This window comes from Rhea pennata, chromosome 14 (assembly GCF_028389875.1).
Source record: "Rhea pennata isolate bPtePen1 chromosome 14, bPtePen1.pri, whole genome shotgun sequence".
NCBI classification, from domain to species: Eukaryota; Metazoa; Chordata; class Aves; order Rheiformes; family Rheidae; genus Rhea; species Rhea pennata.
Window position 1 is genome coordinate 4,526,521 of NC_084676.1, and position 26,185 is coordinate 4,552,705.

The 26,185-nt window shown below is 35.3% G+C and overlaps 1 protein-coding gene across 1 annotated transcript in view; it reads left to right on the top strand.

The window, feature by feature from the left end:
• Positions 1–22,776, top strand: part of LCP2 (lymphocyte cytosolic protein 2) — a 32,542-nt gene extending 9,766 nt beyond the window's left edge. The window contains exons 4-21 of the mRNA XM_062587419.1: positions 6,814–6,879; positions 7,822–7,853; positions 9,264–9,298; positions 10,690–10,888; positions 11,521–11,621; positions 12,777–12,846; positions 13,065–13,148; positions 13,965–13,990; positions 14,080–14,099; positions 14,206–14,310; positions 15,148–15,178; positions 15,817–15,829; positions 16,979–17,099; positions 18,597–18,646; positions 19,509–19,612; positions 20,490–20,567; positions 21,631–21,786; positions 22,566–22,776. Of these exons, the coding sequence (XP_062443403.1) occupies positions 6,814–6,879; positions 7,822–7,853; positions 9,264–9,298; positions 10,690–10,888; positions 11,521–11,621; positions 12,777–12,846; positions 13,065–13,148; positions 13,965–13,990; positions 14,080–14,099; positions 14,206–14,310; positions 15,148–15,178; positions 15,817–15,829; positions 16,979–17,099; positions 18,597–18,646; positions 19,509–19,612; positions 20,490–20,567; positions 21,631–21,786; positions 22,566–22,688 (1,414 nt within the window). The 3' untranslated portion in view covers positions 22,689–22,776. The remainder of the gene's footprint in view (positions 1–6,813; positions 6,880–7,821; positions 7,854–9,263; positions 9,299–10,689; positions 10,889–11,520; positions 11,622–12,776; positions 12,847–13,064; positions 13,149–13,964; positions 13,991–14,079; positions 14,100–14,205; positions 14,311–15,147; positions 15,179–15,816; positions 15,830–16,978; positions 17,100–18,596; positions 18,647–19,508; positions 19,613–20,489; positions 20,568–21,630; positions 21,787–22,565) is intronic.
• The last annotated feature ends 3,409 nt before the right edge of the window (positions 22,777–26,185 follow it).

Sequence of the window (26,185 nt, forward strand, 5' to 3'; positions counted from 1 at the left end):
CGCTTGTTCTCAGCTTTCTCATCACTTACTGTCAGGGAACTAGTGCCCTAGTATGTTGTGAATATGTAAGAAAAAAGGATAGTGTGATGTGAGATCCTCCAAATATGCCACTGTTTCATAAGAGAATTTAGAGCTTTAATAGGGAACAGAACTGGTTGCCATTTAAAAAGCAGAATAATTAATAATAGAAGGCTATTGCTCTTTTTAACATTGATTTCATTACTTTGGAACCTCCTTGCTCTCACCAAAATGAAAAGTGCTTGCTATTGATTTCTGTTAGAACACAATTATGCCTTAAACTTTTACATCCTAATGCAAACTTTCCCTAGTAGAAGGAGTTTTCCTACAAGCAAAAATACACATAATATTGTAATTATAGTACCTAATTTACTTAATCGCAGAGCTGAAATTTGAACATATTCCATAAAAATGCTCCAGTTAATATTAAGTTTCACAGTGACAGCATTGTTCAACGGAATGAACAAAAAAGCACATACACAAGCCATATTGTTACCCGGTAGCTCTAGCGGGGTTACGATGACCTATATGTGCTGAGAACAGAACCCAGCACTTGCAACTGTATAAGGTTTGCTAACCACAGCCTATATCCATACTGGCCTCCTGAGCAGAGTTTGTGGCTTTACAAAATAAAAATATATTTGAGGAAATCTACTGATCAAGTTTTGAGTATAACTGTGCCACTGCTTGGGCACAGTTCTGCAACCGAAGTTCTGCGACTTTCACAGGAATTCTGCAGTGTCTGTGTGGATCACAGCTGTCATTGCAAAGTATAAGGGGTCACTTACTGAAACTGATAAGAAACACGATTTTAACAGAATTATGATTTTGAAGCTTAACATCCAGCACTCATTAGAGCTGTACACCTTCATGAATCTTGTTTAGCTGTTTTTTAAAAAACAGAAAAACATGGAAATACTATTTTAAAAATTAAAATACTTTATAAAATCTTTAGAACTCTCTATTAAAGGGCTGGAACTCTTTACTGAAAACTTTGCCAAAAATTTCCATTGCTTATATAAGATGTAATGCTGCACTATGGTGGTTAATATGTGTTACTATACTGCAGATTGAGAGATTATAAATTGCTCATCTGTCATTTCCAATGTCACATTCAAGAAATTAAAAATAATTCTCCATTAGCAGAAGTGAGGCTGCAGCAGAGCTGGGGCCTGCCCCATACATAAGTAACTGAGGCATCAGGACGATCCTGCAAATTTTAGTCTGACTAATGATTACCTGCACAGACCACACACAGATTTATTAAGGGATCATAAGATAAGCTCTACAGTTTACCACTTACCTCTGTAATGATTCCCATCCTTGTAAGTGGTCACCACTTGATTTTCTTGTAGACTTGCCAGACTCTGCTGAGGATCTTTACTGGCAAGGGTAAAGAAATCTATGCCACATGTCCACTGAGGCATTGTATCTTGATGAGGCTGGAAACGGAAGACTGAATGAAGACTGCTTTCATCAGCATAGTTGAAAGGATCTAGGATAAAAATTGTCTTCATGACTGAGCTATATCAAAAGTTGTGCCAAACAGAGCACTAGATGACTGGAAACCCACAAGCCCTCTTTTCCTCACAGTATCTAGGCCTAAAAAAAAAAAAAAAAAAAAAAAAACTCAAATTTGACACTATTATACTGTTTGTGGCTTCTTCTGATAAATACAAAGTTTATACACTCATTTAAAATATTGACTGTGATGATGATGTAACTCTTTGGAGCCCTGAGCCCTTGCACATGCTGCTATTAAAGTAATCTTTGGAATAGTTCAGAAAATTACTTCTGCTTAATGCCTTTTTTTTTTTTTTTTTTTGATTTAACATGCAACCTTTTCTTTCACTCCCACTTACGTATACAGTACATTCAAAGGTCTAGCTCAGGCTCCAAGCCCAGAGGGGCAAGGCAGAGCTCAGCTCCACTCACTGCCTAACTTTTGCCTTTTCCTGTAGAGGAGAGAGGAGCTTGGTCTTTGCCAGCTGAACTGCTCTGGGTGGAAGGGGGGAGGAGTGGGAAAGAAGAGAGATTTTTTGACTGCCTAAAGGCTTCAGTTCAGAAGACAGCACTTAGCCACATGCTGAACCTCAGGCATCTGCTTCAAGGGATTTGATGAACTGGAGCCACAATGTGGATCTCATATATTCAGTTTAATTTTGTAATTGCCTAAACATATGAACCATTTCATGTAAATAAATACAGAATCAACAGTGACAATGTACATGATAATATTGGTAACACAGGTGTGCAACCATGAAAGTGATGAAAGTTTCAGGGTGGGAGTTTTTTATTATTTTACTTTTCATTAAATGAACCATCATAGCAACTGAAAGTTCAGAGTTAAGGTTTCATAAACAAATCAGAGACCACACATTCAGATAGAGAGGTAGCCAATTACAGCATCTAAGCAACTTTGACTATACTTGAAATGATTTCATCCAAAAATCCATTGAATAGCATCACAGTATGATTAAAAGTATTTAGCTATTGGAGATAATCAAATTAGTGTGAACTGATTTTAAGAAAAGCTCATGGTTTTCTCCATGTCTCTTCCAAAGCAGGTGATAGGAGGCAGTTGTATAGTACCTTTTCTACAGATAACTATTTATTTATAGCAATAACTCATTTTTCAGACTTGGTAATTTTGGTTTTTTTTTAGGACAATCACAATTTGGTAGATCTTTGTATGAAACTATATCATCATCCTGAAGGCCATCATAAGAGATACTCTGTATGCAATTTCCTAATCCTAAATGACCAGTCAGAAGAAAATGCTATCACATAATAATTCTATGATTTGAAGATACAGAATTCCAGCTTTAAATCACTTGGTAAAAATTAACTTTTAAGAATACTAAGAATATCTGAAGAATTTAAGAATAGTTGCCATTCTGTGAAAAGAAATATGCATATTTTTTCTGGTAGATGTGGATCTATTATGACACTGATGAAATACATTTGAAGATCTGATATTACATGATTACTTGTGATAGAATCTAGTCCCCAGGTTCCAGACCATGAAGGATTATCCCTACCTCAGTCCTCCTCACCTAGTGGTGAACAGGAGATGTTCATCTGTTATCTCCAGAGTTACCACACTGCTGCAAACCTTTAAGGAGCAGCCACATTGGGGCCAATTAACCTACTGGTAAAAATACCTATCACATATTTTTTCTCCTTTTTTCCACTGCGAAATTAAAATAAATAATTGTTGCATGACCATTAGCTTTAGAGATTGGGTTACCATAAATGTAGCTGTCATCCTAAATAAGGGATAGCATAGAAGTTGACCTAGGAATTAGTCCAGTTGTTATTAATAGCTTTGCACTTGTTTTCTTCAGCCATACACTATGCTCAAAACTTGGCATTTTGTGACATGAAAAGATGTTATATTCTTTGTTGAGCTCATTCATGTTACTCTTATACCTGCTATATTTTATAAAAGATCAATTCAAGTTAATTTTAATAGCCCTCGAAACTTCACAACACACAGCATCCTTAAAGAGTAAATGGTACATTGACAGAACGGAGAGGGGATATGGTGTATATTTATACAGAGCAGACATTGAATATCTGTCTTAAGTGCAAGATGGAACTCATATCTCATCATGAGGATATAATCTATCTAATAAATAATAGCGAAATAGTTAATAAATCTAGCGAAACCAAATGCCAAGATACAACTTAAGAAACACATGCAGTTGTTTTCTTATTGCTCATTATCACTTCTGGTAGTCATAGAGCATTACAAAAGAGAGTCGTGCTTGAGAGTTGTGCTGCTTTCCGGAGAGTGAAGTTGTGAACCTAAAAACAAAGGAATCTATAATGACCTCTTCTTTTAAAAACGTATGCCGTGGGCATCAGTGAATTTGTATGCACACGTGCTCCCCAGCGTGGGATGCTAGAGAAGGATGTTAGATTTAGAACTTAACTGAAATTCAGTCAGTTTTGAATCTAACACACTGCTGCATCTAGCCAAAACAAAGGAGGATTAATCCCAAATTATGCTCTTGATGGTGTTCAAGATACATGATTTCCTGGTGCTAGTGGACTTCGCATTGCATCTCTCTCACCTATCTTCACTCCTTAACCCCATACATGTAGAACCATGCCTTTAAGCAAACAAAAGCCAGTTTTGGAGTACTGTTTTGGGTTGTTGCTATTTTTTTTTTTTTTTTTTTTTTTTTTTTTGCTTTCTTTTCAACTTCCTGACAGTTTTAAGCTAAGTGTCTGATGGAGAAGGCAGAAAGAGAAAGAGAACACTGTGAGTAACGTTTTCTGCTGTTGCACAGCCTTATCCTGTCCTATCATCCACTCCCACAGCTCAGAAAGCAGTGTGGTTTTGGTACTTCCTTCCTCACTGACAGACTCAGCTGCTCCGTGCACAAATCTTCTGTATTGACACTGCCTGTAAAGAGCCACCATACTAAACTTTACTTTCTTTTTTTTTCTAATATATTCTCTGGTTTGATTCATTTTAAATAACCTTAAAGTGAAGATAAGGCACTGAATTTTAAGCAGCAAATGTTTTTGTTTTTGTTTTTTTTTAAGGATAAGATGAGCAAACTTTGTCCTTTCAGTTTTTCTAAAACTTCTTAATCTCACAGTTGGTGTAAATCCTCATTGCAGCCAGTCCTTGGTCAGTTCAGAAATCTTCCAAACACTCAAGACTCTTTCATATCAATGGAGTTCTAAACTAAAAGAATTATTAGTCTGACTTCTATTTTGCTTCTTTAGCTGAAAATGAATACAACATTATGAAAGATCCTTCCTCTCCCTCTTGTACAATGGAGAACTAGCCACACACAAGTTCGTTAATCTACTTCTTATTGCTCACAGCACAGGACTACACAGTGCATGCTTCACCTATGACTATTTCCCGGTGTTTCAGCATGGAATTTGTGTTATTCAGAGAACCACGGGAGAAAAATGGACACAGTAACTTCCTTACAATCCACAGCAGAAGGAAATTCTTGTGCAGATGACTATGGCTGAATTGGATGAGAGAGACAAGCAAGACCTGCCTATGCCTATAACCTGACATTTTTCTTACTTTATAGAATTCACTTGGGTAGGGATGTCAGATTTAAACAATTGTACTCCTTCTTAAATTACAAACATTTGTTCATGTTCTTATTCCAAAAGGGGAAAAATATGCTCAAAATCAGAAAACTTCAAAGTGCTGTCTTAAAAAGGAAAACTAAAAATACTAAGTTCTTCCTCTGCCTTTCTAATTTTCATACCTGGATCCTTAAGTACATATCCTTCACTTCTTAATAATTTTCAGATAGCATCATCATAGTGTTTTGAAATTGCTTGTTATCTCATATTTGTTGGTAGCATGATCTGCCTCCATAGCACTTTCCATAATCAAACAGAGCAACCATCTGCCTTAAATTTATCTTTAATCTGAATTACACTAAAGTATTAGGAAAGTAACAAGGGCAAGAGAAGCATATTCAAAATAAGAGCAAGATGTTTAGAGTGGTACAGGATAAAAAATAGTATGCTTTTGTTGCCTTTTTTTTTTTTTTTTTTTTTTTTTTTTTTAATATTGTACTCCTAGAAAGCTTGCTTAACTCAAGTCCCAGCCCGGAGAGTAAGCCCAATTAGACATGAGAGAGTCACAAAAGAAGTCATTTGGAAAAAGTTAGGAGATCATTGTTGTTGAGTAGCAGAAAAAGATGTGAAGCAAGAAGAAAAACAAAATGAATTGCTGATTACCTGGCAGTTGCCTGGCCATAATGAAAGCTTTTGCAATACTGCTATAGTTGGTTGGCTAAATCTAAGATCTATGGAATAAATTCTGCACAGACAAACACTAAAATTAAGATTTTACAGAATTTAGACAGTAAACAGACATCTTCAATTCTTGATTGTCTTTGATAATGTTTTTATTTTCACTATTACAATGCAGACCTAAATAATATAGCTAGAAATAAAATGGGGTATTTTTAACAAGATGCGTGTAACTAATTTGCTGTGGATGTCACGGCACTTTCTCAGTGGGACTTCCATCACAAAGAAATAATGAGAATTAAGAATCAGATCATGACTCATCATAAGGTTTCTTTGAAACAAAACTTTCCTTGAAACAAAATAATTGTAGATGTCAACTTAATTACTAGCAGAGCAGAGTCCTGTTGCTCTCAGCAGACTTAATTCTGCTTACCTCGGTAATGATTGTGACCTGCATGCTCAGAGTTTTCTCAGAAGTCTGTGAATATAAAACCCCTTACTCTCAGGCTCTAGGGATGCCAGCATTAATAGCAGCGTAAGCAAAGTACAGAATTTGAGTGCAGGCTCCTGACTGAAATTTCACTCAAGGCTGTATTCACTGATGGCCATTCACCCCTCTGCCGTACACAACTATGCACAGGTGTTGACAAACACATCAACCGGGAAAAATCTTTCTAGACAAAGCTATAGTCTTCCTGTGTTCCCTGAATATGTCTGTCTTTGCCTGCAAATGTGATATGCCTTTTCACCTTCTTTCCTGGAGGCATTCCAGATTAAGTATATCTTGGTTGCAGAGGGAAGGCGGTTTTCATCTATGTTTAAATGGTATAAAAGCTTCAGTTTTCAATTAAATACACTGTACTGCAACTTTACCATAAGTAGAGAAATCAAGTATCCTTGCCACATCTGTAAATAATAATTCTGAATCACTAGATTTCATTTAGCAAAAATTGAGAGAAAAGGGGAGGAAAGTGGGTGAGAAAGTGACTAACAAGTTTCAAGGAGGTTGTGGGTTTTTTTAAAAAAACTATTTTTGTTTCTTTTAAACAGAATTATAAGTAAATTAAGCCAAGAAATTAACAGAAATGAAGGAAGGATATCATTCTTTCCAAAATGGTAGGTGAAAAAAATCAGCTTTCTTTTTCAGTGTTTTCAGATGTATGTTTTTTTTTTTTTTCTTTTTACTCTTTTCCCTTTGATTAACAATACTTGTGTCATATGGACCACGTGGAAAGTATATAAAACAAAATTCTGTGTTTTTACTGTCATCTGTTAAGAATAGTAGAGCCTGAGCACACGAACATCCTGTATACTCCCGCCACCTCTAGAGACAAGTAACACAAATTTAAAACAACTTTGATCTTGAGTAAATTAATCTTTAGAAATGTTATAAAGCCTGACACAAATTATTACATCAATGAATTGCCATGAGTACATCTCACAGCATCACATATTGTGATGCTACTCTTTGTAATATTTAATTTATACATATCTTTGAATGCGATATTCTTGCAATAGGAAATACTGAAAAGCACAATAACAATGTTTCTTTTGGGTGGGTTCTTGAGAAAAAGAACAATTTCTATTCATGTAGTATGATGATCTAAGCTATAACATGGTTTTACACCCTCTGATAGCATAGTTTTACACCTTTGCATTATCAAGACAGTTCAAAACTAGAATTGAAATCTATAAAAATATTTGTCAATCCCACAAATATTTATGGACTGGACTTTTCACCAACTCCAAAGGAAATAGTGAATAAAGTGTTTCTCTTCAGGACTGGATTACTGGTAAGCTTATTTACTGAGTTCTGTTGTTTCCAAGCGCTCTGCCTCACTGACTTGAAACTTTTTCAAGACAGTATTGGCTGCACTAGTATGTATCTGTATCTGAAATATCAGATAAAATGTTTTTAGCATTTTGGGCAGAGTTAAGTTCATCTATATAAATTTCATTTTACTGTTAAAGTTATCCATGCAATAGATTTTAGTAAACATATGCATTTTAAAATTATTAAAGCTAGAATGAGTTAATTTGTTGGTATCTTTGTTGCAGGGCCCAAACACAAAAGTTTCCTGAAAACCCAGGTAAGTGTGTACTGGCAGGTTGTTTATGACTACTAATACTGATTAAAAATATTAAGATATTAAGTTGATCTTTGCAATGTTTACATTCAGTGTCACTGATATGACTTATATCTGCAGTTCCTGTAAGCTTAGTTTTCGTCACTTTTCTTCAGTTAGAAGATAGACTAGAAGAAGACTCTAGAACAGAGTATCGGCAGTAACTCCACTTGGGTAATAAGCCTTTTCCAGACTTCCAAGATTAACTGCAGAAAAATGAGCTAGATTTACATTGGATATAGGATCCAGCTTCCAGATACGTCCAACTTCTGGGGCCTATCACATACCTGTAGAAGACCGGGAGAGAACACACTAGCCCACTCTGGTTACAGAGGATATGTAGAGAGATCTCCGTGTGCCAGGCTTTCTTCATTATCAAACCAAACAAAAACACTGGTCAAGTCTTCAGTTCAATGAAAGCTTTTGTCTTTAAAGTTTAAGTGCAATAGTTTTACCAGTAATTATTTGAGAGAGAGAAGTCCTCTGATATTTAGTCTAGCTAGAAGTTAACCCAAACTGCCCCTTGTCTGTTATGAATAACTGAATAATACCAGGCACATATTTCATATGGATCACTCACCATCATAAGAGTGAATGTCTTATGTGTGAGAAAAGGTAAAAAGTAGTAAAGAACAGTATGCAAGGCAGAAAAAAGGGGAAAGGAAGGATCAGGAAGAAAGAGGGAAGCATAGAAGAATGGAAGTAGGGCAGAGTAAATGGGGGGGAAGCATCTTCTAAAGAGAACACAAAAAAGTGGCAAAAAAAAAAAGGTAAAGGAGGAAAAGTATGAAAACTTCTTTCTAAAAAAAGAGAAAAGATGGGAATACAAGGCAAGAGCAGAGACATTTACATAAACATTCCCTTACCGCATTTGTTTAACCTGATACTTAGTATCAGTGCTTATATGTCGTATATGTTATATATAACATATTATTATATAAATTAATAATTTATGTTATATATTATGTATACACTATATACGTTTTTGTGTATGTTGTATATATGTTCCCCCTACTCCTGTCAGCCTCCAACATTAGAGGCAAGTTTCCAGATGCCTGCCTCATACTTAATTTTTATTTAAATTATTTTCTTAATGGCCCAAGGCACTTCAGCTTCTACAAGTTACCACTCTCTCCCAAGATTGTTGAAATTTAAAAAGAAATTCACCTTCTGATTTGAAAGCTATAATAGTATTAAACAAAGAGGTAAAAAGTCTGACCTCATTCTCAACACATTCTACCTCATGGTATTTAAAATTGAAACACTAGGACAAACTTAAAGTGAAAGCACATATATCACATTATTTAAAAAATGTTATTTTTTGATATATTAAAGTTGTACATGCTAAGAAGCCTGTGTTGTATCCTTATGCAGGATACAGTCAAGAAGAAGATGACTGGTCTTCATTTGTAAGTATCAGGATGAGAAGAGCCTGCTGGCTAAGCAGATTAACTCTTCTTTAAGCTCTGTCATGTCTTACATTATCAACTTTGGTCAGAGGGAAGGAGTGGGGAATTACACGGGTGTTAGGCTCAGGAAAAGGAGGAGGAGGAGGAGCACGGTTGACTGGGGCTGCTGCATGCCAGTTTCTTCACTGGGAAAAGGGCCTCACCACCAGTGATGCAAGACAGAGCTTCACAACAGCAGTCCTGTACCGCTGCCTCGAGTGCAGCCTTACAGCCCATGACAGCCCAGCCTAGAACAACAGCTGAACTTCATATTCCTATTTCAAGCTCTTAGAAGTGGTTAGTAAAGGAAGGGTTGCAATGAAATTCAGTGGTAAATCTTGCCATTTTGCTTGCAATCTTACATTTTAAAGAATCCAATTCCTTGAAGATGACTAGACAGACAAAGTACTTTTTGCCTTTCCGCATAAAAAATACATCAGTAAATGTTATTAGATCAAGCATGCACAGCTTGGCTAGCTATGTAAGTTGACTGTTACACGGTCCTACTTTGTGAAGCGCTCTCTCATCAACCAGTGCCTTTATTTTTTATTTTTATTTTATTTTTTAGAAAGCACTTACTACTAAGTTTGCAGGATTTTTACCGCCATTTCAGGAACACTAACATCACAAGCAACAACCTGTAAAACACCTGAGCTAGGCTGATACTGAGCTATTCTGGAACTTTCAGCCAAGATACCAGTGACAAATTTAATATTCTTTTCTTATAAGTCATGGCACATTGCACAGAAGATGTGAGCAACAACCACTGCCACATTTTCACTGTGATTTTACTGAATCTTCCAAGTTGCATGAAGTTGGTTAGTAGAGGACACCAAGGCCCCTATCAAAGACTTAGTTGTTTCTGAAGTGCTTTCAAGAAGTTGAGCTTTATGCTGAAGAGTGTGTACTATTAAGTAGGAGTGTGCATCAACAGCTATGAATTACTGCTCCAGTATTTTTGTAGGAAGCACTGAATTCTTTGCTGGTGCCTTAACTCATATAGTATCTAAAACCAAGGCACTGTGCATTCCCTGGTGGACACCTCAAAATGAGTGAGATGAGAATGATAGGAATCTAACAGAAATGAAACATTTCAGTAAGCTATCACTTTAACTTGAACTTCCACGGCAGTTACTATTACAAAATATACTCATTTCCTCTCTTAAGCTGTTGAGTAGTATATACATTAAAAAAATGCTGCCTCATTTACCCATTGGAATTATATAGATAATTTTTTCTATTCAAAGTGGTTTTAAAAACTTGATGTCCTTCAGAGTGAAAAACCACAAGGAAATTGCACTGAAGTGTTCAGTATCCTGTTAGAGTATCCTTCTTTTATGTGCACTGGCCAGGATGAAGATGATGACTACGAAAGCCCTGATGATGATCAGGAAAAGGAAGATGAGGCTGACTATGAATCACCAACAGAAGAACCCGAGGAAGCAGAACACGACAGTGATGGCTATGAGCCACCTCCATCCAATAATGATGAAGCACACCACAATGTCATATTTCCTGCCAAGTCACTTGCCAACAACACAGATTATATAGGTAATTACTAAAAAGTAATTATTACTAATAAATTAGAAATGATGAATAAAAACTGGTTGTGGAAACAGACTGGATATTTTAAGTGCCTGATAATGAAACACAGTCAACAGTCCAGTTCATGAATAAGATTTAGTGACAGATTTACTGCATGTTGGTGGCCTTGTGACTTTCAAAGTTAAATTTACTACTTCAGACAAGCTCTGTTGGTTTCAAGGTTGTTTTTTCTGATATGTGCATTATGTGTCCTTTCATTTGGAATATGCACAAAGTAAAACACATGTGCATACTATATTAGCTGTAGTGTTGTCCCTTTGAAAGAGTGAACTCTCACAACAATAGCAAAAATGCTCTAGTGAAAATGAGCTTCCTCTGCTTGACATCTTTTTATGTCTGATTCTTCAGTAGCCTGCAGCTGTGGAGTCAACATACCTCCCCACCAAAGGGACATACATGCCTTTAACTCTCAAGAGAAAACCAATCATAAGGCAACTGTCTGTTACGAACTAAAACAATGTCCTGGTGATGTATTAGCTTAAGCTTACTACAAGGCCTCTTCTTCGAAAAAACCCGATGAGAATAAAAGAACCGAATTATTGAGTACTTGTTTAGTTTAAGATTTTTGTTTTCTTTAGACAGACCTTCAACAGCTAGATCATCAAATCAGCCTCCAGTACCACCCCAGCGACCTGGTCCATCCCCTGTACCAGCTGCACCTGGGGGAAGAGGCACTTCTGTATGTTTCATTCTTAATATTTCATCTATTTTCTTTGCTACTACCTCCTAGGATATCCAAGTGTAATACCATTTTTATTCAGATTGTGTATGTAGAAGAAAGGAGAAACTGTTTCAGCTGTCAAAATAGATCACTGCTGTGACAGGGTGGTCTTTTTTCAAACAAGTATATTGAATTTCATAGGACAAATATGTTAAATTATTTCCATATTACTTTGTTCTTTCTTACACTGAAAATTTGTATCAACTTAAGAATGCCTCTCCCATTTAAATTATAGATGTTTAATACTTCTGAGTTTCTTTAGCGATATAGTTGGGAAAAAAAAACTTCAATTTTTCAAAGCCGTAAATGACATGCACATTTTTTTTCCTTTTTTATACTGTTAAAACTTTAAAACTGAAAGCTATTGTGCTGGTTACTGCCATTACAGAGTCACTGTATGCCAGCACAGATGGACATGATCTCTACCCATGTACACAAGTAAAGATAATTTTTAGGTGCAATAGGAGAACCTTCAGTTGCACACAGTATAATTGGTTCTTATATATAAAACACACAGGCCTCTTGTAAGTGTCAAGAGTTCTCAAGACAGATACCCTGTCTTGCTGCTCTACTACTTGGAACAAGAAAGAACACAGGAAGGCATTTGTCTGAAGATATCTAGGCTTAGATGAAAACATCTTCACCATTTTTGCAGCAGCTAACCACACTTTCTTCTGTTGGACCCCAGATCTACCAATAAAAAAAGAATAGCCCATTCTCCATTAGTCAGCAGCCTTCATTAATACAGGATTAATGAATATTTCTCAAGTTCCACTAATTTCAACATCAGATTTCAAAACTAACACCTGCTGCAGTGAAGGGGCAAAGATACAACAGCATTGTAGAAGCTTCTCTTTCTCTCCTGTCACATGCCCATGCCCTTCCCAGAGCAAACATCCCACTATGGCATTCCCTGGGAGACTAAAGGACAGACTTACTTCTGCATCTGACAGAAAAAGCATGTATGTATAGGTCTTCCTGCTTTGTGCAGAGACCTATTTTTTCTGCTTTATCAGACACGAAGATTGACAGCTGTGGTGTGACATGTTTAATACTAAATTAAAACCAAAAAAAAAAAAGAAGGTAACTTTAACTGTGAAATATTTGTTTTAGCTGCCACCCTTTCCTCCTCCATTAAACAACAACGATGTGAACAGAGAGAGAAATATCAAGCCTTTGAAACGTAAGTGGAGCTGTTTTTGTTTTCTTAAAGCTTTTTCTCTGGACTCCGTAGCGCTTCATTTTTGCCTACATCTCTTCAGTTTCTCCTTCTTCTGCTGTTTATTCATACGTCCTACAATTGTATTGGTTGATATTCTAAGAAGTAACACAAGTTCCGGGTTATACAAAGCCTTACTGACCCATGCCAGTAAATTATTTTTGCATAATTTTTGTGTTTAGCCCCGGCTCCTTCTATAGACAGAAGCACGAAACCCCCATTGGATCGTCCTGCTCCACTGTTTGAAAGAGAAAGCCCAGTATCAGGTCAGCATTTGCTTATGGTAATACCGACAGCTGTTTATTGCTCAAAATTATCAGTTTGAATATCATTCATGCACAGAACAAGGCTAAACCAAATGTGCCATAATCCAATCACAAACAAAGTGAACTATTTAGAAAAGGCGATGATGTGAGCAATGCTTGTAGAATGAGGGAAATTCTATCTGGAAAGCAGCAACACTGAAAATGGCTCAGGACTAGCAGAAGAGAAAGAGATTATGAGATCCTTGTACGAAAAGGTTTAACATAATGTTTAATTGAATGAACAAAGGAATATTTAGCAGGTTAACAGAAGAAATAATTACTTTTGCCTACAAAGTTCACAAAAGTCTGTTTAGAGTAATATATATTAATTCGGTATCCACACTTAAAAGAATGCTGAGAACTGAAAAATAACAGAAACAAAAATGATGTTTGTTTCAGACCAGAAAAGAGCTTTTTACAATGAATCTCAATAGACTACCCTATGATTTTTTGAAATATCTAACCTCTTTTATCTAGTTTATAATGCCATAAATGTATCCAGTATTTCAAAGGTGAAGGGTGGAAAATAAGATTGTAAAACATGACACTTTGAAAACTTTGATTAATTTTTCTGATGCTTTACTATGAGAAATGGCAATCTCTTCATCCCTCATAAAGCCAAAATTATTTTTCTGGATTACATCTCAGGAAACTGAATGCTTCAAACTGAAAAATTCACTTTCAATGGTATTTAAAACCCATCTATTTTATGGAAAATTTAATTTATTATTGTAAACTTCATTTTTTTTTCTAAATACAAGCTTTTACTATTTTTAGGAAGGAAGCCAGGCCTTCCTGAAAAGGTATGAACTTCCTTGTTTGGTGCTTTTAGATACTTTTTTTTTTTTGATACACTTATGCATTGTCTTGACTTTTCCTTATTGCTTTACAGCCTCTGACTGCACAGCTAAGGTAAGAGTATTGCCTCCCGAGTAGATACTCTCAATGCCAATATTACCCAGTTATTTCCTATTAAGCAGCCTTTTACCTTTATTTCATTATCTTATTCCTGCTTTAGATCCCTGGGGGAACAGCTAGCAATGATGCCAAAACCTCCTGTCCCACCAAGTGATCGATATGAAAGAGGCAATCCATCTGCCTTAAGGAAGCAACAAGTTGTAAAGTAAGTGTTGATAAAATAGAGTCAATTTAAATAAAATTTAATGAAAATCTAAATTAAAATTAACAAAATTTACAGCAATGTCTGCAGAAATCAATGTGCTGTAAGTTAAAAAATAAAAAATAAAAAGAGGGAGGAAACACAGAAAAAGCCCTCTCTCCAGCCATCATACAATCATCATGTAGAGCATGGCTGCCTTTCAAGTTACATAGAGGTACACGATCCACAGTCTTTTGACGAGATCAAGTTCTTGCTTTAGAGAATATTCTTTCATGAATCCTGTTGCCATTTTTTTTGGATGTTAGAGAGAAACATTCCATTTCCTACTATTGATTTTATTAGCTTGCAAAACTCAATGTTGATAGCAAATAGCATTCTCTAGCATAACTAGATAATTCTCTAGATAACTTGTGGGCTGAACAATGTGATCGATTTTAAGAGAGTTCTTGAGATCTTCTGATCAGCCAAGATGATTTTTTCAGAAAAAAGGCTAGAAGGCTCATCATGTGCTCCAGTAGTGTTGTAAGTACCACAAATGAGTTTAAAACTTGAGGTCTAATGTTTCATCACTGTCAAAGCCTTTTCTAAGGCTTATGATAAAGTCATCAGACATTTTACTTGTTCATAGGATCAAGATGGGCTAAAGGCTGGTATGCAGTCTTAGATTATGGCTGAAAAATCAGAAATTTTGATATTTTTATGAGAAGAAATTACTTCTGCATTCATATGGGACTGTAAAACTTCCTATAAACTCACATCTTCATTGAAAATATTGCCTAATGAACACCAAGTGAATATTTCATCTGTGATTCATATATTGTTTTCTCTGTTTCATTTTAGGCAGGGTTGGCCATCACAAAAAAAAAATGAGGTAAGTATATTTTTGAAAGCAAATAAAATGAATAGGTACTACAATGAAATGAAGTATTTGCATAAACTAAAAACCTGGTTTCTTTTATCAGTTATAATGAATAGAAGTAGATCTTTCATAGCACATTGTTTCTTTTTTAATCAGATCTAGCTCAATTGATCAGCTCAATTTATTCCTCAATTACTTTATTTTAGACAATATGGAAAATAAGGCCAGCACTTTTATGACACAGGAGAAGTAATATTGTTTACACCAGGTACTGTTTTTTCGGTTTAAGCTGACCTCAGGAATTCATTTTAGATAACTCTGAGAACATACACTTAAAGTATGAGGAAAGTTTACATGTTCTGAGGGTTTCTGAAAACTTTGGGTCAAATCCTAAGAGTAGACAGTTATCTCACTGTTTATTTGTAAATAATGGCTGCATCTCATCACAAGAATTTTAAAAATTATTAGCTATTTCATAAAGATAGAAACCCCAGCATTTTAGATGAAAGTGACAGTCTAGATCTTAGATTCCACACATACTCAAAATTCACTGACTTCTAGGTTTCAGTTTTGCAAAAGACAAATATTCCTAAGAACTGTACTATAGTAAGCTGCTAATGTTTGTTTATTTGTTTTTCTTGCCTCCTCAGGAAGAAGAAGAGAGTAAGTGTTCCTGCGGTGACTTTTAAAACTTAAAGTCTTCCTTTGTCTAAATACTACTACTAAAAAAAAAAAAAAAAAAAAAAAAAAAAAAAAAAAAAAAAAAAAAAGTAGTATTCTTTCTTCAGAGCCATTTTAAAAAATGGCTTTGTCAAATGATATCTTGCCAAGCTGCAGAAAGCTTACAAAATTCATCCTGCAGATATATCTAACAAAGCCACAAAACAGAAGAAATCAATAGCTAAGAGCATCTTCCAGTCAGCCAGTTACAACACAACAGGATTTCTTATTTTGAAACACATTATATTGTAGAGGCTTGTATTCTGCACACAACATCAAATAGCTAGGTATATAAACCTAGTTTGTGTTCTGTACACACCATCAAATAGGTAGGTTTATAAACCTAGTGTCCTCACAGTTTTCATCAAATATTCAGTCAAGCCTTGCTAGTGTTCTGTAGTATTCACACTAAGGAAGAGAAGAATAACTTGTGGTATGTAATAACAGTATTTTTAAATTACTTCACAACCCTGGTTCCTAAAATAAAATTCCTAATATGACTTCATAACAAAAGCTGGACATTTGAGCCACATCTCTGCAATTTATCACTGTTTCTAAGACTTTATAAAAAATAGGGCTATTTAAACTGTGCAGAGTGCAGTTAAACTCTTCCACTCCTACCAGTAGTTCAGCTCTGAAGTCACTGCTAAAAGAAAATACATTTTACTTTTATGCTGTTTATGGTGGAGATATTTTGGGAGAAATCTCAAAAAGAAATGAAATTCAAGAAGGTAACCTTAAATCCACTATTTGGAAGCCCGGTAAAAGAGAGAAAGCAAAAAAGAAAGCCACAACGGGCTTTAATGCAGTTAGGTATCTGAATTGTAGCTTATCTAAAACAGAACTTAGAAAATTTAAATGTTGCTCAAGCCTGTTTTAGTTTATTTTTTATTTCATACTTAAGTTCTCAGGTGATCATTTGAAGTTACATTCCATAACTAACATATCCAGGACTTTTAAAAAAACTTACTTTAAAATAACAACTTACTCAATTACATGTATCTAATTAAACTGCAATGATAGCATTTCTTCGTTCTACCTCATTTAAGAATGTTTCTTAACTTTTAAGTCTTCTTTTCTTCCTCTCCACAGTTGCCCCCCAAAGACCAGTGCCACAGCTATCTTTGCCCCCATACAGCTCCAATACATTCCCTTCAAGATCTATCAAGCCTCCACCTAAGCCAGGATCCAACAGTATGCCTGGTGCAGAAAGGTTTGTTTCAGCCACTAGTGTCATTCATTTTGAATCTGACTCTAAATTTACGTTATTTAGCAAATAATAGTATATATGAGGTTACAGGGTGTTCAGAGGAATATAGGATTTCTATTTTAGGAAGTCTATTACTTTTCAGCTCTATCCTTGCCCCCACTACACTTCATGCTAATCTGTGTTGTTCCCATTATCGAGGAGAATCTTTAATATAACTGAAGCTCCGTATTCAGTGAAACAGATAATGTAAGCAAGTGAGGCAGCCTCGAAAAATGCACCTCTCAGTTTTGTGTCAAAGAAGTATTTTAGAGTCTACATAGTATAACACCTCAATTTTTAAAACACGTGTTCCCATCTTTTGTCTGCAGGGTCCATTAAAATGGCAAGTTCTTTTGGGAAGGGACGATCTTTTCCTACAAATTATACACCATGTACGTCAAAGAGGTCCTGATTTAAAAGGAGTCTGCACACTGTAGAGGATTCTAGCACTCTAGAAGTGCTAGAGCTGTGACTGACAAATGCCTCAAAACTTAGAAAAACATATACCTTAGTTGTCTATAGTTAACCATCTGAATGAATTTCACCACTCTTTTTACTACGTTATCCTAATGATTAATAATTCCTATTTAAAATTGTAAACTTTATTTCAAATATGTATTTTTCTAGCTTCAATACCATTGTCATGCTTTGTTCCAGCATTTGAAGCTCACGTTTGGCTTATTCTCTCCCATGAATCACAAAGCATGATAGGGTGTCCCTAATATGCAAGTATAATCGACATACTGATCGCAGGGCTTTTTGTACAGATCATCTAAGGAAAGGAAAAATAGGGAGAGACGAGAAATATGTTCTCAATTAGGTGATGAAATTCTCAAAAACGAAAGAATGAACTGAAGGTTGGGACGCTCTGGGTTTGAGATCAGGTCATAAAAAAAGCTGGGATTGTAGATTTTCTAATAAAAAGGATAAAAATGAAGCCCAAGAGGGAAAGTAAACTAAGTACAGGCACATGGAAGTGTTATGATGCTGTAGGTATGAGCCCTGTGTCACTTTCAGCTTATAGTTGGACATTTATGATTAGAAGCTGAATTTTCATCACTGATACTAAAGAAGGCGTATGAAAAAAGTAAGTGGAACTCCAAGTGGAACGTGATCTGGCAAGCTGCTCCCTATGCTTTCTGCTTTGGGAGAATAACATAGCCAAACCCTGTAGGAAGGCAACAAGCTTAAGTAGTTTCCTCTATTAATCCTCATACAGAAGTATTGGCAGATCATTATTGATTCTCTCTACCTTATTCCCAGATACTAAGCTACAAGTAAACTTAAAACTGGATCTACTTACCATGTTTTAAAAATCATTGCCCTGCCCTGAAAACGATGTAAGACTCTGCAGAACAAACACAAACTCCAGACCACGTCTTCAAAGTATAAACGCTTGTATAGCAAAACTTATTGTTTATACTGACTACTGGTTTTGTTTGTTTATCTGTTTTTAAACAGTGCTAGCAGCCTGTCTTCAGGTGGCTCTCTACCGCCACGCTTCCAGCTAGGTCTGTATCCCTTTTATGTATAAATCATACTTGAAGGTTGAAAGGCCATTTCAGTTCAGTTAATATAATCTTTTCTTCTATAGATGCTTCTGACTGGACTATGAACAGAAAACTGTGAAGAGTTACTGAAAGATGTCTTGCTTAATTTGATTAGCCTGAATTTAAGATGTTTTTCTCCCATGAAGTTTGGGCTTATTGTTTAGTTTAACTATTGCCAAAACCTCATATAAGTGCCTTTTTCAATTTAGCTGTAACTATTGAGAGCAGAGTAGCACTACCTGCAAATCACTGAAGTATACTATTACTCTTGAAAAAAAGGAAAACATTTCCCAGGTGAAATTCAATGTCTTAGTTGCATATATAGCTTATAATAACAGCTCAAGAATAAAGCAAGCTTAGATATCTTTTTGCTCTGAAAAGTGAAGTTTTGCATTTGATCACAGCTGCCAGTGTGTTACAGTCACAGTTTTTAGTTTCTGCTTGCTGAGACGGCAAAGAATACAAAGAGACAATGTTACTTATAATTATTTTTAGAGTAACTGGAGATGCTCTCAAATTAATAATTGTGGTACAGAAACTAAAAAGATGTAACCTGTATTCAAATTCATATGATTTTAAGGTGCCCTGAACCACAAGAGTTCAGGTAAAGTCCCTGTGCACCAAGGATGAATTTATGTAAGGAACCTCATTCTCATACAGTAGCCTAATCTTAATTTCAGATCAATTCAAACTTTCTCTGTATCAGACTGCTATAAATTTCTTCATGTCTCTCAGAATCAAGATTCTATACTGTATACTTGTACCTGCTCCTCAGATGAAATTATTTGCTGTTTTTATATTTTACTACTTTATAATTTTAAAGGCAGCAACCACAGATCTCCTTCAAGAGGCAAAGCAGATGTAAGGCCTCCATTGCCAGTTCCTAGCAGACAGACTGTTCATCCATCAAATGCAGGGGAAGATGAGGTATAAACATCTCACAAATATTAACCATAAATTCTACACACAGCAAATACTCTGATTTTGAGAGAGAACTTTTTCAAATGTGTTATTCTACTTAGTAGTCATTGTCAGGATGCTGGTATTTGCTTTTGGTTTCCTTTTCTACATCAAACTTTAGTGCCCTATTTTGTCTTCACCAAGAAAAACAAAACCCAAAACCCAGTAGAACAAAGCAAAAGAAATGTTTGCTTGCTGGATTACTTGATGTGCACACTTGCCTTCAAGCATAAAAAATGCACTTCTCCTTCCATAAAAGACTTGGCAAATAAAGAATTTGGACTCATAAGTGTAATCCAGTTTCATATTTCTTTAAATAAGTCAATTTTAGAGTAAACCACTCCCGAGGATGGCATGTATGGCTACCTAAGGCTGGTATGTGCAAAAGAAGTCTGCATTACTGTCTCAGTGGCAGTTAAAAAAAATTTAAAGAAAAAAAAAAAAAAGGAGAGAGAGAGAGAGGGAAACAAAGACAAATAGTGTCAGTATCCCAGGCAAAAGTGAAAATTTCACTTAAAATTTAACTTCTATTGAAGATAATTGTCTTTGTTATAATTTAATTTATGACTTAATAAGTCTTCCTAGCTTTTTTGCAGATGTATTATAGCCAGATGTATTACAGCCAGACTTTCAGACTTATTCAAATTATCAAATCACTTTAAAATCTGTTAGAGCCACCTAGCATACACTAAGATATACCAATATGATCATTGAACTCAGACCTTGAGTCCGTACATAAACCTTCACATTCAAATTTCCCTCTACTTGTTTGCATGTTGTTAACGTTACAAGCTAATTTATTGACAACTGACTTTCTCCTTTATCCTCTCCCACAAAAACACAGGACTCACTAAATGATGAATGGTACGTTGCTGATATTAGCCGGCCGGAAGCAGAAGCCGCTCTTCGAAAAATAAACAAGGTACTCTAAATTATTGGAGATGTTCAGCATCTCTTTAATGGCCTACTTAGTTGCCCCTACAGTCGTACAGAAAGAGTGAAGGTACATAACTAAGGTTTTAGGCCCAGTACATTTACAGAAAGTGGAGGATTCGTTTTGCATACCTTTAGCCACCCAAAGGTTAGGCATCCAGCCTAAACCAGGCAAGAAGGCTGTTGGTTTCTACAGTCAAAGAGAACAAAATAGGCACCTGCAGAGAACAATCTCACCTACCTTAGGAGGGGTGACTTATTTCTTTGTCACCAGCGGGGAATCTGTGTCAAATAGCTTAGACTGAAAATCCAAGTTTTGGACAGCTTGAATTAGAAGAGATTAATCATACCCTTTTCTAGGCCATATATACCAGCAAAATGAAGAACAGAAGTAAACCATTATTGTGGGATTGCCAGTATCTCTCTTTGTCCCACTCATGTTTAAACTGCAATTCTTCACAATCCACCCAATGAGCTAAAGTTGACATGTACAGCATTTCAACAACTTGTACTACACTACAGCCTATGAGACCACCTCATCTGCCTTTAAGAAAGGGTGACTTAATGGAATACTTGTAAAAACAGATCTGAAATGAAGAAAAACCATCTGTAGTGCTTATGGAGAGAGAACATCACTGGCTCTACCAAAATAACATAGACACAATCAGTATCTTGGGCTGTCTGTAAAGAGATCCTATCAGAATCTTGGAATTCCCTTCCAGTCAAAGTAAAGCTACTTTTGGCCTCTGATATCAAGATTTCACCTCTTCCTTTAATGAAATCTCTCCTTCATACAACACCCTTCCTTCCTTCCTAAAATCTGCATTGTTATTGGATAAGGAATGTTTTAAGAAGCAGACTGAAAGATGCAGCATTTCAAAAATAACCTATACATTTCCCCTTATTAATAATACAGTTGGTTTTACAAGGGTGAAAGAGGAAAGCAGATTTATGAAAGAAAATACACCTAAAAGCATGAGTGGTCTACTTAAGATTCTTGTGCTAACCAAATCTACACGTGTCTTTCATCTTTCATTTTTTTCATCTTTCAGGATGGAACTTTCTTGGTGAGAGACAGCTCAAGAAAAACTGCTACTCATCCATATGTACTGATGGTTTTATACAGAGATAAAGTGTACAACATTCAGATTCGTTACCAGGAGCAAAATCACACATATTTGCTAGGAACTGGCTTAAAAGGAAAAGAGGTACTACATGTTTTTTCATATTACTTCCTTTCTTCTTGAAGTATCTCCTGTCTCATTCTCAAAACGTCAGGCTACTTGACCTGGCAGCTGCTTCACTCCAGCAGAATTGTATGTATTGTCTTAGAGCTATTCCTGATGCAAATACAGTATGGTATTGCTGAGACTAAAATCAGATTCAACTGTTTACACTCAAAAAATGGGGATAGCCTTAGCATACAGCTATTAGAAATCAACATAACTGATTAGGGAATGTTCATTTACCACTAAGATACCAGATAAGGAAAATACACAGCTGATAACAAATCTGCATCTGTCAGCTCTACTGCTTTTATCCCAGACTGCTTTCTACTCACTTCCACTAATACAAATCCAATACATTGGATTTATTAGTGTTAGACAGACTGGTCAGTACAAGTACTATTGTTCTGATTGAGGTCAAAGTTTCTGAACTTCTCAGTCAACTTTTTGGACTTTCAAGTACAATCACTTTGTCAAGCAGAACAACATTGCATATTAAACAGGCCACATCAGCATAGATTAATTACATAGCACATCACAAGTAGGTTGAACATCTCCTGCACATACTAGATTAACAGTTATGGAGCTATTATAAGTTATGGAGTTATTATGAGGGGAAAGAAAATACCTGATCTAATGATATGTACTGGACCTTACCAGAGTGCAAAATATTTAGAGTTCAGAAAAGAAGTTTGCTTAGGCTGTTGATTAGTGATGATTCTGACATCTTCCCATTGCCTTCTCATTTTTCTGTCCCACAGGATTTTTCTTCTGTAGCAGATATCATTGATTACTTCCAAAGAACACCCCTTCTTCTGATTGATGGAAAAGACAGGGGTTCAAGAAACCAGTGCATGCTAAAATATGCTGCAGGACATATTTAAATGAGAGCCTAATGAGGGTCATGTACAAGATCAAAGTCTACTATAGTCTTTAAGTCTCAGGATATTTCCTTTCTCAGTGAATTCAAATCATGAAAAAGCAATTAAAAATCCTTTTAAGAAAAAAAGGACAATGCTCTTATTTTTAAAATATGCCTTAAATACAACAAATCTGACCTTCCTACAATGTCTTTAGTACTGTCTACTAATCATACAATGCATGAACTCTTTACATGAGAAAAATTGTCTTCCAACATACATATATCTTATTGAAAAGATTTCCATGCTAAATTACAGGACCCATGATGTACCAATACACGTCTTTTCTTTCTTAGGAAGAAAAATTGTAAGCTATTTTTCAGGTCTGAATTGCAGTAGCAATTACATTAGGTAAAGTGATAAACAGTTGACCTAAATCTTGTCGAAGCTGAGCAGTAGACAAAGGCAGTAAGAGCATTATTTTTCACAGTCCACTTCTCAATAAATCCAGCCATGGACAATTCAAGTCTAGTCCTAAAAGACTAGGACCCTGATCTGGCCCTAAAACCACCTAACTTTCAGTAAAGCAAAAACTCTGGATGTTAAGCTGGCTTTCAAGATCTGTGTCTGTGTTATTCATCTATTAAACAGTCTCTGGTCACCTTTTTTTGGAAAAACATACCATATAGAGATAATATCTCTATCATACTCTTTGTGAGTCACTGATAGCATATGCTATCCTTCAAAATGGAAGTATGTATCTCCTAGGATCCTTCATCCTCATTCAGAAAAAACCTCTTCTTCCTTACCACAAGCTTTCCTTTAGCTGTCTCTTCATCTCTAAAGTAAATAACTACTGTTTCACAGCAGACTAGATCTTCATCATCATGTGATTCTTAACCATCAGACCACACCCAAGTCTCTTAGAAAGCAGGCAGATACAATCAGGGTAAGCTGAGTTCCTCTTACAAAATTGCTTTCTGTTCTTACAGTATTTTTTCAAGAAAAACAATAACATTCTCAGTTCCAAAATGTAACCTGTACCAAAGACTACTGAGGAGTCATTACATCAAGAGTTTTTTTCCCATTCCTCTGTAAGTGGTACTTATCCAATTCTTTGCCTGGGTTTTCTACTGATTTTTCTTTTCTAAGAAATACCTTAGTTTGAGACATACCTTGGACTTTGCCACACTTTTCCTTATTTTGTGTGTGTATCACTTGAAACAGCTGAACCACAATTGAAGGCAGGATAATATCTTCAGTGTAACTTATATAGATAGTTTTTCAGATAATCAAATTTCATAAACAGTTCTACAACTTTAAATATATTTATTTTGTAAATGTTATGTTCATTTCCAATATATTTTGCTAGAAGCTGGTTTTAGAGCTAAAGAATTTCATTTTCATGTAGCTCTGAGCCAACCCTAAAAGATGAAAAATAAAGTTGAAAAAAAACTTCACTTGACAAGACTGATTTCTAGCACTATATATATACATATTTAAATTTGCTACTAATTTTGAGAAGGAGGACTCAGGAGATACCCTTACCCAAAAATGCTAAAATTAAGAACAAACACCCTATATTACTGCTAATTATATGAGCTGGAGGTTTGTAATATTATTCTATAATATCACCCTGAAAATTCTGACAACCTAGAAATGTCTTCTATGGAATTGTGTCTTACTTGTTTTAAATTGTCTTGTTAGTGAAAGAGCAACAACATACAAACTAGCATAACAAATTATAACATTGTGTATCTTCTTTTTTCAGCAGAGTAAATCTGTATTTGATTATTCAGAAACATATATTTTGTTTGAATAAAACCGTATCTCAACATTCATGCATTTCCACAAGTACAGTATGGTTGATTATTAACTGTAATAACATATATGAAAATGTTGGCTACCCAAATTTGGGGCCTTTAAGATTTCAGGATAGAGTGTTTAAATCAGTTAACTCTTGCTTTCTTTTTTAGCTAGGTGAATTAGAAGGTCACTACAGAAACTAGAATGAGAGTACTTTTGGTTTATCCAGAAGTTACCTGCTATTTAGTTCCCTTCCACAGTAACATTTTTAGAAAAGGAAGGCAGATCAGATGACAAGCTGCAGTTTCTCTTTTGCTGATCCTTTCTTTTCTCATCTCCCCTAACAGAATTGAGATAAGAGATAGCAATGACTTAAAATAGTTTAAAATCTTCTGTTAATGTTCCAATAGGTCCTTGAAAGGAGACAACTACATGTGAAAAAAATCACGCCCCATTTCCTGTCCTTTTCAGTTAATGATGTCACTCTTAGCCTAATAGGTTTAATTTAGAAAATTTGAGTTAAAAAGTATCTTAAAATCAATAAGGTAATTATAACATTTTTCTGTTTTACATTTCCATTTTAAAATAACAATATTCAAATGAGGAAAACAATACTATCATTTTACAGTTCAAATTGAAGGACTCCTAATAGAAGGTAATGCATGAAAATCAATAGTATTACCTAATTCTTCAAACTCCCAGGTGTTTTTCATCAGCTTCTGCTAAATCTTTGGCCTTCATGGGATGGTTGAAATTCAGTATAAGGTCACAGAGCAGTAGCTGGCTTTCCACTGTAAGACAAAGAGCAGTGTATTGTCATGGCATTTATTGAATGGTAGATACTAAGTGAAAGGCAATTTAATGCAGCACTTTCAAGTGTTCTTCCCTCAACAGTCCCAATATTTTTGGCTTGGCTTTACTCCAAAGCAGTTAAATAAAGTTTGGCATTAGGGTATTATTAATATTTCTGTTAGGAAATTATTATGTCCCTATAAAGGAATTACTTTGATTATCTAACAGATTTTTCCATATTTAGCTAATATGATTCCATATTTATGTAAATATTGTTTCAAAACAAAATTAATTTTTCAAAACAAAAGAGCAAATTTATTGTTTCATTACATTAAAAAAGCTCTATGACAAAGAAAACATGAACATGAACCATTCACAGCTGCACATTCTTTTAAACAATGCCTTAACATCTTCTTGTTTAACTGGGTGGTGATCTCAATTACCATTTAGTTTCTTCAGCTCATTGGACATTTTATCAACATTTTTAATCGCAGCTTCAAGGTTAAACTGTTGATCAGTAGCATCAAACATCTGTATGAAATACAACCAAAATATAACAGGGACTGTACATGTGATTCTTAAAACTCAGTAATAATATTTTAGCTAAAACTCCCTCCATTTTTTGAATTATTCACTTACATATGGCAAATACTAAACACTCAGGTTTCATTCTTACTTTCTATCCCACATGAATTCCTCTCCCTCTCTTTTATTTACTAATAACTGCAATAAAATGAATTAAATCTAAAATTCCCTCTCTTCACCAGATTTTTTTTTTGACCACTTTTTTCTTAGAGAACATATAGTGAGTTAATCTGCAGGTCACAGTTAGTCAACCACAAGATGGAGCTATTGTAAAGTTAACACACGTAAAACAAATTCCTGTCACTACTGAAGAAGTTATTCCCTCCCCTTAACACTTT